The sequence below is a fragment of the Sinocyclocheilus rhinocerous genome, unplaced genomic scaffold (assembly GCF_001515625.1).
Source record: "Sinocyclocheilus rhinocerous isolate Xijiao unplaced genomic scaffold, SAMN03320098_v1.1 scaffold1310, whole genome shotgun sequence".
In the NCBI taxonomy this organism is placed as follows: Eukaryota; Metazoa; Chordata; class Actinopteri; order Cypriniformes; family Cyprinidae; genus Sinocyclocheilus; species Sinocyclocheilus rhinocerous.
This window is the reverse complement of record NW_015635534.1, coordinates 312097-330821: the sequence shown is the minus strand read 5'-3', so window position 1 is coordinate 330821 and position 18725 is coordinate 312097. Positions and strand designations below refer to the sequence as shown.

General features: G+C 37.8%; 2 protein-coding genes across 3 annotated transcripts; one reads left to right on the top strand and one right to left on the bottom strand.

Annotated features, from left to right (window-relative positions):
- Positions 1–115: 115 nt before the first annotated feature.
- dnajb1b (DnaJ heat shock protein family (Hsp40) member B1b) lies at positions 116–4021 on the bottom strand. Its single transcript, XM_016561573.1, has 3 exons — positions 3527–4021; positions 1214–1782; positions 116–1126 (listed from the first exon to the last, which is right to left on the bottom strand). Exons 1-3 carry the CDS (start codon positions 3744–3746, stop codon positions 896–898), a joined length of 1020 nt encoding a protein of 339 aa, XP_016417059.1. The 5' UTR covers positions 3747–4021; the 3' UTR covers positions 116–895.
- A 1859-nt stretch (positions 4022–5880) lies between these two features.
- tecrb (trans-2,3-enoyl-CoA reductase b) lies at positions 5881–16946 on the top strand. Of its 2 annotated transcripts, XM_016561572.1 has the most exons (12): positions 5881–6010; positions 8337–8387; positions 10806–10857; positions 11333–11377; positions 11696–11799; positions 13632–13747; positions 13952–14057; positions 14659–14731; positions 15198–15241; positions 15320–15377; positions 15465–15553; positions 16109–16946. In XM_016561572.1, the coding sequence occupies exons 1-12, from the start codon at positions 5996–5998 to the stop codon at positions 16280–16282; spliced, it is 927 nt and encodes a 308-aa protein (XP_016417058.1). In that variant the 5' UTR covers positions 5881–5995; the 3' UTR covers positions 16283–16946. The 2 variants fall into 2 exon arrangements, with proteins under 2 accessions (XP_016417058.1, XP_016417057.1); XM_016561571.1 differs by lacking the exon at positions 5881–6010 and having other exon boundaries at positions 7779–8387.
- The last annotated feature ends 1779 nt before the right edge of the window (positions 16947–18725 follow it).

Below are 18725 nucleotides of genomic sequence, written 5' to 3'. Positions count from 1 at the left end.
CATTTATAAAAAAAAAATATTTGGAACCTTAACACAGTATCACACAAACCCAAGTTCAGATACTGCCTTTATGCAAAACATTTAAAAGAAAAAATGTGCAGCGTTATAGAATAGAAAAAAAAAACCACTAGGTGTCCCACATACTGTTTAATATCAACAATGTGAAGCAACATAAATTTAATTTCACAGAGACAAAAGTCAGAACAATTCTGAACATCAGTTAAGAAAACAGAAAAACAGTCCAATGCCATTTTGTGTAAAGAATGAACTGACATCAGTAATTCTTTTTACTTTTATAAAAAAAAAAAAAATAAATACATCACATTTCTTCTGTAAATTTGCTGTCTATGTGATTTCTTGCATGTGCTGATTCACATACTTAGATGAAAGACGATCCAAGCAGGAATCACTTTGGGCCACCAATGACTTTTCATGATGTTACTAAACGTCTCCATTAAACTGTAATGGAAGAACAATTACAGGCTGCTTTCACAGAAAGCCTTTCCTGAGGTATCAAGTCAGAAAAGAAACCATATGTATCCCCACACAACACAACATCCTCTACTGTCCATCTTTGGAACAAGACAACATTGTAAACTTAGATGCGTGTAGTGCACAACGAAACACTGGCCCAGAGGCCACAGCTGGAGACTTTGTGCTGGACTAGACCCAAAGGAAACATGGGTTCATGTACATGACATAGATAGATAAACCAGTCCAGTCCAGCTATGTTTAGGTTCAGATAGTCTCTCAATGGCAGTATGTTACAGAATAACACTTTTGTTTTGCAGCAGCAAATGGGCACCTTATTGGGCTGAGCTCAAATATTCATCTTTAAATGCTATGAAACCAAAATCCCCAATGGCAGTGGCTCCAGCGTTGTAATATACACAGCTCAACAAGCTGGCAAAACATTTGCGATAGTGTCTTTGGCACTTTGACTCAGCCTTTCAGGAAATATGACCTTGTATTCGACAACCAAGTCCCCGCGGCGGTCTGGGGATTTCGGAAGAGGAAGACCCTCCCCAGTGACATGCCGTTTCATCCCGGGACGAATTATTTCCTGAGTGAACGTAATTTTGCGACCATCCAATGTTGGGACGTTGACGGTACAACCACAAAGTGCCTGAGAAAATAGAGAAAAAAGGGATTAGAAAGATGCAAAGAGACTACAAAAGTGTTTGTAAAGAAACTCTTAAAATCCCTGTCTTACCTCTCGGAGTGTAATTTTTGCGGGATAAATTATGTCTGATCCGTCTCGTTTGTACACGGGATGCGGTTTATCTTTCACCACAAACACAACGTCTGCGGGGATGTTTGATGGCGTCTCATCACCTTCCCTGGGGAAAGTAATCTTGGTTCCTTCCTTCCAGCCTTTCTTCACCTCCACTGTAAGAATCTTGTCTTCAGAGCGCGTTGTTCTTCCGTCGGGGTTCAGGCGTTTGCGTGAGATCTTCATCTTCTTGGTGCAGCCAATGAACACTTCATCTAGACTGACCCTCAGGTCGTGGGTCACCGGAGGGTCCTGTTTTTTCTCCCGTCTCCCGCCGTGACTGCGCGTGTTAAAGGAGCGGGGGAAACCGCCCATGCCACCCATGCCAAAACTGGCAAACGGGTCATCGGTTTCCATATCCTCCTCCATGCCACCGTTGCATCCGAAAAACTGTCCGAAAGTGTTCCGTCCTCCGAAAAACTCTGTAAACATTGCATGAGGATCGCCTTGGAAAGTGTAGGTGAAATTCCCGCCACCACCTCCACCGCCGGGGATGCCTCCCTTCAGTCCTGAATATGACAAACAAAGAGCTCACATATTAGACTTTTATGGTGTTGTATAAAGATCACAGACAACTCAGAAATGCTGCAACAAGGGTCCAAAAGCTTTACTATCTATTAAAACAGTTCATTACATTGATTACCCAACTACTACACCTCCCAGAAGAGCTGGGAATTTTAATTCCTCCCAACTGGAATTCACCACAAGTTCCTTTTTTATGGAAAATCTTGTCTTTAATAGTCATTATCGTTTGGAGTATACTTTGTATTGCAGGGGAGCGCGGGGCACAAACTAATGCGGGGTTAGTTGTAACACACGTGGTTTAAATATTTCCACACACGCTAGCATAACAAAATTTAAGGTATTTACTTGTTGCCATATCAACACTATATAGAGAAAAAAAGTGCTCCAAAATAAAAATTTAAAATATTTTGAAGATATCACAGAACATTTATTTTACCATAGTAAAAGTACATTTCTGTCTTAAGTGAGTTTTTCATCTCAGTTTTTAGTATTCATTTAAAATGAGACAAATTTGCTTTTATTTTAATCTCCAGTCTGTTATTTATCAGTTTAGATCTATCAGTTTTTTAATGCTTCGCTAACTAGCAGAAGACACTAACCGGTGTTAAGTTCCAGTTGTGCAGATGGGGAACGTTGCATTACAATGTGCCCTGCTCTAATTAAACTATGCTATTCTATGACATTAGCAATGTAATTTACACTATTTACTTTAATGAATTTTAATGAGACACTATACGAGAAACAGGAGAATAAAGACTGACAGTCAATGTTTAATGTTCAGAATTATTATTATTATTTCAAGAAATGTAAAGCATTTTTTAATTGTTTATGTGGGCCGTCCCAAGCAAGGTTGCAATGTGTTCATTGTCTCAAAAAACACCATTATTTTATTTAAAAAAAAAAGTAAATTATTTTATTTTATTGACAAAATATTTTAGTTTGTCTAGTATATTTTCATTGTCATATGGTCATGTTACAACATGCCCCTCAGATGTTACAATGTACCCAACCTACGGGGCATGTTGTTACATTTCACTTCCATTTTTTAAGGGTAAATAAAGAAAAACGTATACACACTAATTATGAAACAAAGTGACATATTTGTACTAGACAGGTGTGAAATTACTGTGGCTAAATAATTATACTTTGAACCCCATGTGGATTTACACAAACTGAGAAAGTCAAAATGTCTTAGGTTGTGCCATGCTCTCCCCTACATTTTCTTCTTGGAAAAAAAAAACAAGTCTAGGGTTGCTCAACATTTCTGGAATGGGACACAACCCAAACACGCACAGAACAGCTGACAGCACGCAAACGCCCCGCCTCTTTCTACCACGTGACCATCAGAATCTTCCAGCAAGCGCGCGGCGTTCCACGAAGCCCCACTCGGGTAGCCAATCAGAATGCAGCATAACAAATCGTGTCTATTTAACGTAACTGTACAAAACAAACGTATTAACATGACAGTAGTTTCACCTGACTGTTTTCTCTCAATCAAGAATATACTATAGTCATCTACATTAAATATCGCGCACTTTATGCAGAATCGCATAGCCAGTGAGCTCATATAATCGGATAATCTCTGAACAAACATAGACACGATAGTTTAAGATGTGAACTATATGATTTAACACGAATTGCTAAAAGTGTGTCTTAAATTCTCTCCATCTCTATCGGTGTCATCAGGCACGGCACAAATGCCACACAAGGTTGCATCATTTTACTCACCTTCTTCACCAAATTTGTCATATACGTCTTTCTTCTTCGGGTCGCTCAAAACGTCGTAAGCCTCCGCGATCTCCTTGAACTTGTCCTCGGCGCCGGGTGACTTGTTTTTGTCCGGATGGTACTTGAGCGCTTGTTTGCGATAAGCTTTCTTGATCTCATCGTCGGATGCGCCTTTCTGAATCCCCAGCACACTGTAATACTCCTTCCCCATCTTCACCATCGAGCGCGTTTTTAGGTCGATATTCTCCAGAAGTCAAACAGCGGGGTTCAGAGAAGTCCTGCGTGCGTTGAGGCGTTTGTTTATCAGTTGAGTTCAGTGCACAACAACTTCAAACAGATCTCGGAGTAATTTCACCGGAGAGGTGTTGTCCCATCCACCCGTGGTGGTTTTTTATGCCCCTGCATCGCTGTGGTTCCGCCCTATTAGAAACCGCGAAGAAAGATCGAGAAATTTCTCAAAAGTCAGCTGCTTGTTCCCACACCCGAACCACGTGGATGTGCTGCTGCTCCACCCACAGATCTGCTGCTGGACACTGATGATAACGAAACTAAATCGTTTCCTACAAGAAACTGTCAATTGAACACAAAAATATATAAACATATTTGCGTGACGTCATAACGGACGCTTCTCATTTAAATACTTTTACTTTACTTTTACTTTTAGTCATTTAGCAGACGCTTTTATCCAAAGCGACTTACAAATAAGAAAATGTAATTAAAACTAAAAGCTAAAACTCTATAAATACTATATATATACACATTTAAGAAAGTAAAATAAATTAAATAAAAATGACAAATGCATACAACATTTCAAAACTAAAACATTTAAATGAAAACAAAAAAATAAAGCTAAAAACAATTCAAAAATATTAAAAGAACAAAAGGTATGAGTATAATAATGATTCTAACATAACACTAAGCCAAACACCAAAAAACAACTACATATGTGTATGTACATAAATATATGCCATATTTACATCCGAGTGACCTACTCTATCCAGAGAAAGATGGTTGATTATTTTAGTGTGTACTTTTTTGTCCATGAAATGTATTTATTTACTTATATGTTATATGTAAGATATGTTAAAATAGATTTAAAACTTTCTTTGTGTCTATTTATCTTACTTTTTTTTTCTAAAATGTATGATGTCAAGTTAATTTGTTGAATAATAATTGTTTAATAACTTAACAACTTAATTATAAGTTACTGAGTTATAAAATACATTTATTAGAATGCCTCTATTTTGTCGTGTCCCTCCCTCATCAAGACAATTTGTGTGTGTGTGTATAATAAATGTAAAAAATCAAGCCTTCTCCTAATATATACAGTATATATAAGAACAAAAGGTATGAGTATAATAATGATTCTAACATAACACTAAGCCAAACACCAAAAAACAACTACATATGTGTATGTACATAAATATATGCCATATTTACATCCGAGTGACCTACTCTATCCAGAGAAAGATGGTTGATTATTTTAGTGTGTACTTTTTTGTCCATGAAATGTATTTATTTACTTATATGTTATATGTAAGATATGTTAAAATAGATTTAAAACTTTCTTTGTGTCTATTTATCTTACTTTTTTTTTCTAATATGTATGATGTCAAGTTAATTTGTTGAATAATAATTGTTTAATAACTTAACAACTTAATTATAAGTTACTGAGTTATAAAATACATTTATTAGAATGCCTCTATTTTGTCGTGTCCCTCCCTCATCAAGACAATTTGTGTGTGTGTATAATAAATGTGAAAAATCAGGCCTTCTCCTAATATATACAGTATATATATATATATATATGGTTTCAAACACATTTTCAATTTGCTTGGTATTTATACACACATACAACCATCGATATATATAGATATATATATAGATATATATATAGATGCCTCATTAGCGACTATTTCTATGGACCGCGATACCAAGCCATCAGCCATTTTTGGAACGGTCTGCGAACCTTTGAGCGCGTTGACTGCGTGCGTCTACAACAGAAAGTTATACGCTTTGAATATTCATTGATTATTATGGTGAACGTCCAGTTGACCGTTCCAAGATGGCGGACGCGTCAACGTATCCGGAGCGGTCGAATAGGGGATCTATACATATCTATATCTATGCATACAACTGTTTTATAACAAAGAATCGTTGTCCTCACATTGCTGCTGTCATCATTTCCACCACACACAAGCGTTTTATTAGAACAATCGAATGCTTTCTGCCGCATGTTCTCGCCTCATACCACCACTAGGCGGCGATCTTGCGTCTAATCGGACTCCGATTGGTTAGTAATACAAAAAAGGCGTCTCTGCTGCGTTTCAGCCAATGACAATCTCGAGCGCAGGTCTCTGTATTTGTTGGCAAGCGCTCATCGCTCTCTGGCCATTGGATGTGCGGCATCTTGATTGGGCCTCGCGCTTGTCTCTCACCTGGCTGGGATAAGCCATTCAAACTGCAAAAATGAAGCATTACGAGGTAAGACATTGTTACTGGTTTTCAGATTTCATCAAATCGCATCAGCGTTTCGAGACGCTTTTCCTGATGCTCTTGAGATCGAGAAGTGATCGTGCCGTATGGAAATGAATGAATCGCACGCGTTACAATGACACGACTGAGGCTGCAGATTAGAGAAACTCGCTATAGTGTGACAGCACTTCGGCCTAACCGGACTGAAGAATAATGAATCAGACAAGAAAAGCGATCTGTTAGATGACAGATGATGCCAATAGGATGTATCTCGATTATGCAGAGACTGGACCTGGAGCAGGGAAGGTTTGCAGCCTCGACCCAGAGTCTCAAACAACCCCTGTGCCATATTATCACAACACAGTATGTGCAATACGAATATCGCTTGCAACATAATTCGTCCTCGAGGGAAGCATAAAATATCAATGGCCTTTCTCAAACGAGATGTATTTTGAATGGGAACCTCGTGTGCACTTGACTGACTCGTTGTGTCAAAAAGCACCATTAAGTTCAGTTTTCTGACCAAAACAAAAGTATTTGCTGTGATGTGATGGTAAATATTGACTAAGTCAATGCTCATGAGTGAGTTTGATTGTAAAGAATTAAGTCACAGCTCTGCTCTCCATAAACCCGGAAGTAGTGCACATCAAATCTGGCCAGTGAATACGAGTAGTTTTTAAAGACATTTACATGCTGATGTAACACTTGCTTGCTGAACATGTGGAACAGGTTCGGTCAAAGTCGCTGTTGATAAAATTGATATAAGCTATGTTTATGACGCCCACAAGAGGACGCCGAGAGGTTTCTCTCAGGGACGTAAACCATATAATTCAGAGCAGTTAAGTAGCTAATAAATTAAGAAATAAACTAAGACAGACACACAACCGACGTAATTACACATGTTATCAAAAATATATACATGTATGCTGGTTCTGTCCATGTCAGGCGCGAAGGCACTCACGCGCAGCTTCAGACACACTGAGGCGTTGAACAGGGATCCTGTCGTCTCTTGTGCGGTATTTCTCTTCAAAGTAAACTTTAAAATAATGTCGGTTGTATTCCACGCAGTTCTTTCAGTTGGAGTTTCTCTCACTGGCAGTGGGTATTTCCTCCAGTGTCATCTGCCCATGCCTTTCTAAGTTATTAATAATCTCTCTCTCTCCCTCCCCCTTAAAACTGCGCGCGCTACCGACAAACATAAATCTGCATAATTTATCACGATTTAAAATTGTACAATAGAGTTGTTATTGCAAATAATAATAATGGGCGATTTGGTTAATTGTCATGAAAATAAAGAAAATGTAAGTAATTTATTTATTTAAGCATTTCTTTTATTCTTTCTTATTTTTAACAATTTTCAAAAATCATGTTTTTTTTCTTCAATTTGCATTCCAATTATTCTCAATCAAACTGCAGTTGGGTTATTTTGATTAGGTAAAAAAAATAACTAAAAATACAGCTAACTAACACAATAAAACACAATAAAAACATGATAACATAAAAAAACATGATTTTTGCTAATCGAAGATCTGTTTTTGCAAATAAACTCTTCATTATATATATATATATATATATATATGTATGTGTGTGTGTGTGTGTATGCGCCCAGGTCAATTTTTTATTTTTTTTTGGAGCATAATTTTTACATTTTGGCAGATGTACCCCAGCTTAAGGGTGCAAATTTAAATGGTCTGTAAAGTCACTCTGTATGTGATGTAGTTGGGTTTGTGTAAATATTGGTTGTCTCTAGATGAGGAGATGACTGGACTCTGTTACGTGTGTGTGTGTGTGTGTGTGTGTGCATCCATAAGGCAAGTTATAATTAGCACATACTGGGAGGACTGGGTAGGGGTCACGTTTCCTCTGGAGGTTCAGAAGAAAAAGAGAAAAAAAGAGAATAAAGTTAATGTGAGTGCGAGAAAGCGATACAAGTTTTGTTGATTTGATTGCATGTGTTTTTAGGGGGTCAGGGGCCGAATGTGTCGATGAACAAGAGGGTGACAACACAGACATGGGAGGGTCGAGTTAAAGAAAGAAAGGGAGAGAGAGATAGAGAGAGAGGGGTGGGGGCACAGACAGAGAGATTTATTTCCACAGCTGACAGTGAAGCTCCCGTCCCACACTCGTTTTCGGAGGTGAGAGAGGGACTAAGAGAGGAAAGAAGTTAACTCAGAGAAAGTGGACAAATAAAACAGACAATATGGATACCTTGGCTTTAGAGGCCACGCAGCCCAAAAAGGCTCAGAACGGAGCCGTGGCCGCAGCGCCCGGACCCCCCACTCCTGCCAAACGCAAACCCGCTAAAAAGATTAAGAAAGCTGTGGTCTTTTTCGAGGTGGAGATTCTGGACGCCAAGACGAAGGACAAGCTCTGCTTCCTGGACAAGGTAGGAAAGATTTTACCTTCATTTTCACTGCATGCGTTACTCGACTCTAAATCATCTTAAACATGCATTTTCTCACGGATAAATATACACATGCAACTACATCTTAATTAAAAGTCATGGGATGTCTGTGCTGTGAAAAGTTTATTTGTGATGCCACAGCAGTGTTATTTTAGTATCATTAATATACTATAGTAATTTTTTTTGATTTAAATTATCTTTGCTGATTTTATTTTATTTCTAACTTAAAGTTTCAGTAATTTAGATTTGTTTTTGTCAGTTTTTCATTTTTATTAATTAATTTGATAGTACTTTGAATTGAAATAAATCAATTTGAAAGGTGGTCTTGGCATCCATGTGAAATCAAATGTAATAGTCAACATTTGAAGTGGATCAAAAAAGCTCATCAAAGTTGTCCTAAGACAAGAACGCATTTTGGTTTTAGGACAACTTTGAAAGCTTTTGATCCACTTCAAATGTTGACTAGTGTACATTTTTATAAAATACAACGTCAGTTAATGCTTATTTTGTATTTATATAGTATTTTGTTTTCATTTATGTTAATATATATATATATATATTCCTGTGGCTCAGTGGTAGAGTATTGCGTTGGCAGTGCAAAGGTCGTGGGTTCAGTTCCCAGTTGTGTTCCACACATACTGATAAAAAATGTATAGCCTGAATATAGCCTAAGTCGCTTTGGATAAAAGCGTCTGCTAAATTTTATTTAATTTAATTTTAATTTAATTTAATTTAATTTAATTTTATTTTATTTTATTTAATTTAATTTTATTTAATTTTATTTTATTTTATATAGCCTAGTAATTTTTATTATTTATTTAAATTCGTTTTTCTGTTTTCTGCTTTTATTTTATTTTAAGTTTCAGTAATTTAGATGTGTTTTTGTTAGTTTTTAGTTTTTATTAATTAGTTATTTAGTACTTTGACTTGAACTAAATGAAAATTAGAAATGTATTCTTGGCATCCACGTGAAATAAAATAAATTTTTATAAAATACAACATCAGTTAATGTTTATTTCGAGAAACTGAAATGTTTTTTTAATGGTTTTAGCTTCAGTTTTATTTAACAATGTGCTGCAGAGCAATTTATGAACTGCGGTAAAGCTAAATTGCAATTAAAAAGTGTGAATAACTAAAAAGAAACGGTTTTTAACCTCAAATCAATGTTAGTTATCAACTATTAATTTACAGATACTGCCTTGTAACCATTAGCTTCCGTCGATTCGCTCTTTAATTACTCTTGGTCATTTTCAAATGAATGCACGCGCTTTTCCCGCTGTAAAATCCTCATCCCTAGAGTGGTGCTATCTATAGAGACTCAGGGTTGTGGTGTACTCTTGCGCGGAGCGTCTGGGGGCTCGAGGTCTTCCTGTAAGGAGGTGTCTGTAATGAAGCCTGGAGAATGCCAGGAGCCGCGCTGCGGGATTGTCCTCGGATTAGCCGCCGCTTCCCCTGTGATGTCACTGTGTCGTCATGACATCACAGAGGAATGGAAGCCTGTGATGATGACGTCATACGCAGAAGGAAAGATTCCTAGAGAGTAGCTCCAAACAACTGAAGATTGAAAGGTTTTTGGAGGGAAAAGGAATTATCGGCTCAGCAGATGCTTTAATATAAATTATTTCAATTTATACTTCATGATAACATTCACAGAAAATGCCATTGCGTTTATTCACGGGGTGTATTGTATTCAGAAGTTGTATTTTATGATGCATTGTAAAAATAAACAAATAAATTCAAAGTAGTAAGTAAAACTCAGATTATTGGAGTACTTTAACTGGAAAATATTATTTCAGCTTTTCTGCTTCAAAATAGCTCTGTGTTAATTGCTGTTTCTTTGTAGTTGAGAAATTTGCAGTTTTGTAGTGATTTTTTTTTTAATAGGTAAGTAGTCACATTTTATTGTTTTTATGATGATAAATGCATTGCTAAGCATATTAAGTCACAGCTGAGGTTTTGTGTTCATTCATTAGGTTTTTGAATTATTAAAGAAAGAAATAATCATAAATCTTTGTCAACATGCATCTGGAATAGTTTCCTTACTGTATGTTTTACGAACTGGGTCAGTTGTTTATGCTTTCGGTTGCTCTCACATACAGTAGTTATTTTGCTACAGTCTACTGAAAGAAACGCATAATCATCAGATAAAGCAGTTTCTTGGAGATTTTTATAAGGCTGCAGATTTCTAAAATCTCCTGGCTGTTTCGGGGGACCTCTAGGTCTTTTGGGAGGTCTGGTCTGTTGGCTGTGTTTGTGTTGGTGGGTTTTGTTTGTTTGGTGTTTTGTGTCTCTCAGAGCAGCTGCTGTACTAAAGCCACATCGTCTGGGGATTGTAGCTAAATTTATCCATCATTACACACACACACACACACTCTAAACTGGTGTTTGTTTGATTGGCAGGTTGAGCCCAATGCCACTATCGGGGAAATCAAGTCCATGTTCCACAAGAGTCGTGAGTATAAATGAGTCTCTGATCTTCACTCAGCTAATGAAGCTGTGTTATTTGATATGTTTCAGGTTTTTATAAGAGCCTACTTGATCAAAATCATGTATTATTAATTTAGTCACTGGGAAAATGTGCTTGCTTGTCTTGAAAATAATGTCACAGTGAAAAGTTTGTAAGGGTACAAAAATAGGTGAACCCTGAGATGTACACTACCGTTCAAAAGGTCCCCCCCCCCCCCATTTCAAATACATGCTGTTTTTTTGATAGAGATGCTAAAAATTGTAATAATATTTCACAGTATTGTTTTGTTTTTTTTACTGTATTTTTGATCAAATAAATGCAGCCTTGGTAAGCAGAAGACATCTTTCAAAAATACAAAAAATGCCTTACCTTTCCAAAACGTTTGAACAAACGTGTATGTTTAAAATGTGTGCATTACAGTACTGTAATTGTTTTCTTGTATTTCATGTGTTTGTTTCAGACCCTCAGTGGTATCCGGCCCGGCAGTCCATTCGTTTGGATCCCAGTACGTATTAAAATTTGTTTAATATGAGTCCATTATCTGGACATGATCTTTTGACAGCATAATAAGAGATTCATGCTGTGAAGTTCCTGCTATTTCTTTAAGATTATATACGTTGTCTGTGCTGTAGGTCTCTGTTTGCTAAGATTAGCAGCAAAATCAAAACATTATGGTACTTGTGGTCAAGTTATTATAAATCTAGTGGAAGGGGTCGAATGTGTTGGAGACCTTTCTGTTAGATTTCTGTGATGCACCATTGTACAGTAGATGACGGTTTCTGTTAGTTGGCATGAGCTGATGCGTTATGGGTTTATTGTGCAGAGGGAAAATCTTTGAAGGACGAGGATGTGCTGCAGCACCTGCCTGTGGGAACCACAGCTACCTTCTACTTCAGAGACCTGGGGGCCCAGATCAGCTGGGTCACGGTGAGAGACCACACACGCACGCGCACAGACACACACACACGCACGCACAGACACATAGACAGACACACACACAGGCACACACATACACACACACACGCGCACATGCACACACACAGACACACACACGCGCACATGCACACACACAGACACACACACACGCACGCACAGACACATAGACAGACACACACACAGACACACACACGCGCACATGCACACACACACGCACAGACAGACAAACACACACATGCACACACGCACACACACACATAGACACACTGACACACTCACGCACACACACACATAGACACACGCACAGACACAGGCACACACACAGACACACGCACAGACACACACAGACACACACAGACACATAGACACACTGACACACTCACGCACACACACACATAGACACACGCACAGACACAGGCACACACACAGACACACGCACAGACACACACAGACACACACAGACACGCACAGACAGACAAACGCACAGACACTCACACACAGACGCGCACAGACACACACACGCACAGACAGACACACACACGCACGCGCAAACACACAGACAAAGACACACACACACGCATAGACACACAGACACGCACAGACAGACAAACGCACAGACACCGCACACACACATAGACACACAGACACACACTCACGCACAGACACACTCACGCACACACACACATAGACACACAGACACACACACGCACAGACAGACAAACACAGACACACACACACTCACGCACAGACACATACAGACACACACATAGACACACACACGCACAGACACACTCACACACACACACACACAGATAAATACCTCATACACATATTTTCCACTACCTCCGGCGAATGACAAGCTACAGAACAGAAGTCATTTATTTCCAATGGAGAGCAACACACTCACTGACAGACACACACTCACTCACAGACACACACTCACACACACTCACAGACACACACACACTCACAGACACACTCACAGACGCTCGCACACAGACACACACACAGACACACACTCACTCACAGACGCACGCACGCACACTCACAGACACTCGTAGACACACACACGCACAGACACACTCACACACACACACACACAGATAATTACCTCATACACATATTTTCCACTACCTCCGGCGAATGACAAGCTACAGAACAGAAGTCATTTATTTCCAATGGAGAGCAGTACAGACTCTGAGTGGAGTTCCTACTGTATGTGTTTGCAGAAATTTTGGACAGAGTTTGAGTTTAGGTTACACTGAAACATTTAAACTTTTGCGGCTAGACCATAAGCTATGAACTTCTACTATAAGATCTTCTCACTACACAACAAATCCTTTAAATGTAATAATTTTAATATAAATCAAATCTCCAGTCTCTCTCATTCACGATGAATCCAAACACATGACATGAATTGCGTTATATAAGTCCCTTTGGAATATTGGAATATATTTGCAGCAGCACATCACATGATTAAAAAAAGCGTGATTTATGTTCTGGAGAGTATGTGAAACAAGTGCTGTATTGGTGTTCTGGTGTTTCCTGGCTGCTTTGATAAACTTCAGTGAGAGCTAGTGTCTAACGTCATAGTTTGACTCAATTATGTGTATTATATGTGTTTAATGTCAGTGTTTATCCGGCTGTGTGTTAATCTGTCCCTCTTAACCAGTCCGTTTAGTGTCTGTCACATTATCTCTGTGAGCGCATGAGATATTTATAACCTGGAAACACGAACGCGCTTCCTACAGCAGAGGAACTGAGCATGTAAGAGTTCATGAGCGCATTCTAACGCTTCTGTACTGTCGCTGTGTCTCTCTCAGGTGTTTCTGACGGAGTACGCCGGCCCACTGCTCATCTATCTCATGTTTTACTTCCGAGTCCCGTTTATTTATGCGCCTAAATATGACTTTACCACCAGCAAACACTGGGTTGTACAGTAAGTGCAGAAACATTTTACCGTTTGTAATCGTGTCGTGACAATAAAGAAACATCTTTGATCTCTTTAATGCTAATCATGGAAAAAGTTAGCGTTCTATGTAAAGACAGTTTGTTTGGTGTCTCTCTCTGTGACATTTTGCACAGTAAAATGATTGACAGCGTCAGAGGGCTGATGGGTAATTGAGTGTTTTTATTGTTATAGTTTGGCGTGTATGTGTCACTCCTTCCACTACGTGAAGAGACTCCTGGAAACACTGTTCGTCCATCGCTTCTCGCACGGGACTATGCCTCTGCGCAACATCTTCAAGGTGAGAGAAACGCTTCTCGTAATGGATGTAAATACATCTGCACATAGAGACAGATTGCTGAGACATAAAAAAAAGTGTCATCTTTCTTTAGATGTTTTATACACTGTCAAATATAAACGCATTGTCAGAGAGGGGATTACTAATGACCAATGAAATTGTGCTTTATGCAAAACATGTGCTTTTATTCTTCAAATTGCTTTGAATTTGTTCCAGACTATAATAGACCGCACATCCTGAATTGGGCCTGTGCTAAGCATAACAATAATAAGAATAGATGGATGTTTCTAAGAAACACTGTAGAAAGTGCTGGAAATAAGTCTTACTGAATCTGGCAATTAATTATGAGCGCAAACGAGTGAAATCACAGCTTGAGCATGTCGAGCCGTGACTTCTAATGTAGAGAGAGAAAAACATGTTTTGAATATACCAGAAGTCTAGAAATGTCACATTTTACATTCAGCCACCCAGCCGCTTCTCAGATGTGGTTTATGCAGTTTGTTATTAATACAGTGTTTGGGCCTGTCACTTTGGCGTATGTCAGAATAATATGTTTTAGGTATTATTGGACCTTTGCAGTAATATTTCGGTGTGTGTTTTGCAGAACTGCACGTACTACTGGGGATTTGCAGCTTGGATGGCTTATTACATCAACCACCCGCTGTATACGCCACCCAGTGAGTTCACACGCATTCATACACTTTCAACTTTGCATCACAGGAATAGATTACTTTTTAACATATATATTAAAATACAAAAATGTGCTTTTAAATTGCAATGATATTTCACAATAATCTTTCTTTTACTGTAATTTGGATCAAATAAAGCGAATAGACGTCTTTCAGAAACATTAATTCAATTCAATACACTTTATTGTCCCCAGTGCATGGGGAAATTTGTCTTGGACCCTGAAACCCGCACATACACTGATCAACATTACATTGCATAATAAAAATCCACATAAACAAAGATAAAAACCAACATTCCAAGCCACAATAACAACCATAACCAACAAAGGGGTTACATGTATAAATTACATGTTTAAAAGTCGAATTGATGTAGGTAACAAAAGATTTCTTAAAGCGGTTGCCTGTGTGCAGATACAAAATGTGTGTTCAGCTCTCGCTCATGTTTGTGTTGCAGCCTACGGAGAACAGCAGATCAGACTGGCCCTAACCGTGTTCCTGGTGAGATCTGTTTTTATACAGCATGCTGAATGATGATAAAACTGACTAACAGGTCTAATGATCTCTTTATGGTCGCAGTTCTGTCAGATCGGAAACTTCTCCATCCACATTGCCCTGAGAAACCTTCGACCACCAGGTACGATCCCACAGCGAAATCTGTATCTTACACTCAATCTGTGATTAGACTGCCAAAAGTCATGCTTTTTTTTTTGTCTTTCTGCAGGATCTAAGACCAGGAAGATCCCATATCCGACTAAAAACCCCTTTACTTGGATCTTCCTGCTGGTCTCCTGCCCCAACTACACGTATGAGGTTAGATGCCACACTCATGAAAGGAAATTCATATTACTCACCTCAAAATCAAAAGAAGCAATCTACCATTGTTTTTTGTTTTAATGCATTGTGAAAATTCACATTAATTATTATATGTGAATAATTATTGTCATGACAACCCTTTTCCCAAAACTGGTAACACTTAGCCGTCCTTAGTTAACCTTAGTTAATGCATTAACTAGCATTAATTAACAATGAACAATATATTTGTCACAGTATTTATGATTTTTGTTACCTCTGAAAAGGTGTGAGTTATATCATGGACATCAGTGATGGATGTGGCATCTGTTGGACAGACAGAACAGCACACATGGCGCTTGTTTCCAACTCTGATGGGCAATAAACAACACAAAGAAAAAAAAAAAAAAAAAAAAAAAAGTTCAAAAATATGCATTATTTGTGTTAAGGAAATGTTTGATTTAGATTTTTGGGTTGAAATATGGCCTGGATCTTTCACCCATTTTCAGTTTGTTTGGCTCTGTTGTATTGTGGCTGGAGTATGTTTTTATCTCTGGTCTGTGTGTGTAAACGCAGCTGGGCTCGTGGCTGGGCTTCACTCTGATGACCCAGTGTCTGCCCGTGGCCTTCTTCACGCTGGTGGGCTTCATTCAGATGACCGTGTGGGCCAAAGGAAAGCACCGCAGCTACCTGAAGGAGTTCCGCGACTATCCCACGCTGCGCTCGCCCATCCTGCCCTTCATCCTGTAGGACAGAGTCATGCAGTGTGTGTTCCCCTCGTCTTTTTAACCTTTTCCTCTTCTCTCGTCCTCCCCTTATCATCTCTTTTATACTGTGTCCATGTCCCGCCTCCATTCGTTTCACATGCATCTTTCCTGCATTTGCTCATCTCCTGGAAGGGTCTGACTCTGAAGAATAAAGTCAGCTCAGATCCAGAACCTCCAGGAGCTCCATTGCACCCTCTATGGTTTGGATGATATCTATCATCTGGGGAAATCTCATGAAAACGGTCAAGAGCATGTCCGGATCACAATCCAGCCATTCAAAAGAAAGAAATAAGAACTTTTGCACAAAGAAAATGGAGCACATCTTAGGACCGTGAAGATTTTTTGACATGATTATTAAACACCCTCGATTTTCATTAGCTGCTGTGATGTGAAAAAATGTTGCTTGTTGTCCAGAATTGATGATTGTAATAAAATCATCGTGTCTGGACAATGCCATTTTTTTTTCATTACATTAATGAAGGGAAACTGAAATGTCAATGCCAATTCTTTAATGGTCATCTACTTACAGCAAAGTAATGTCCCCCAAACATGGACGTTTCTTCATTAGATTCCCCCATCTTGTCAAGTAACATCTTAAAGAGGTAGTTCACCTAAAAATGAAAATCAATTTTTCATCATTACTCACCCTCAAGTTGTTACGAACAAAAGAAGATATTTTGAAGAATATTGGATACAGATACAAGAATACAGTTGCCGGTAGCCATTGACTTCCATAGAATCTTTTCCCATAGAAGTCAATGGCTACCAGCAACCGTTTGATTACCAGAATTCTTCTAAGTATCTTTTATGTTCAACAGAAGAAGGAAACTCAAGGAATTTTAGAAAAAAATCGCAGGTGAGTAAATTTTCATTTTTGGATGAACTATCCCTTTAAAAAGCTTTAAAAGAGGGGAACTGGTCCAACATGTACTTGTATTTACCGTATGTCCTCCTCTGTATCTTGTTTGTGCTCAGCTGCTGGGAATCATCCTGTATTTCGAGTGCACTACATATACTGAGATCTCTGATATGCACTGACAAAGTGATGGCTGTGACTTCAGTAAAGATGTTTAGTTCTGCTTGTCACTCAATAACCAAACACTAACAAGAGAACCTGAAGAGACTAGTGTCCTGTGTGCGATTACATGTGAAGCTAAAGGTAACTTGGCACAGACTGCAGATGTCAGAACTGTTTAGTTTACCTAACAATTTATATAAAATAAAAAACACTGTCATTGGCGTGTGCATTGTCTATTTACATTTATAATACATGCTATGGAATTCAAGAAGTGTTTTATTACATTCTGCTAGATTGGTTGTGCAACATAACACTGTTCAATTCTCAGATAAAAGTCTTTGCTCATATGCATCCCTGTGTGTTTTCCCAGGTGAATAAAAAAAGTGCAGTAAAATACAGTTTATTTCAGTACGCTTCCATAACGTACTTAAAAGAGATCTATTTTCACAAACTAATTTTGTACTTCATATATACCATCTTTCATACACTTTTAAATATACTCATCATACATAGAAAATACACTTAGTAATTAAATTATCAAATTAATATATTATAAAAATATTTATAATGTATTGCCCACATATTTGTATAAATTAAATTTCAAATGTATTGTAATTGTTAACATTCCCTTTATATGATATACTTAAATAGTATATCTTTAAATAGTACAAGTTCATTATTACCATGTCATTAGTAGCACTTTTTCCACATTGAAAATTTAGCACTTTTGAGTACTTTATTCTAAAAGTATAATTACTGTTAAAATAGTGAATTTTGGTACACATATACACACATATGAAGGAATAATCATGTGTTATTATTAGTGCATTTATAGTTGCCTAAGCACAGTAACCTATAAGGTTTTACTTGTAATACATTTCTACTGTACTTTTCATGAAAATACAAATAGTAATAGTATATATAAAAATCCACTGAAATTGTATGTAAAGTGATCATAGCACACTTTAAAGTAATGCACTTATAAAACACTTCTGGTACTTTATCTGACTACACTTAAAGTCAATTTAAGTGTTAGTGCTAATTAGTGTATTTATATTAAGTGTGCTTAAGCAGCACAGTTGGGAAAATGTACTTATAACTACTACATTACTAATATATTTTAAATAAACTTAACTATAGATAACTATACAAGTGTTCTAACCTTGAACAGTTTTTTAAATCATTCAAAGCACACTTTTAAGAAATACACTAATAAAAGTCTTCTATATTTTTGCGATACTATACTTTTTTCAATGCACTAAAAATGAAAAATAGCAGCAGTATTTTGTATCATTTTGTAATTGCACTGAAGTACTACTGAAGCAGAAATATACTTTCAATTAGTGTATTTGTAGTACAATTGTATTTAGCACAAATCTACTAATGTACTTGCTTGTATTATTTTGTG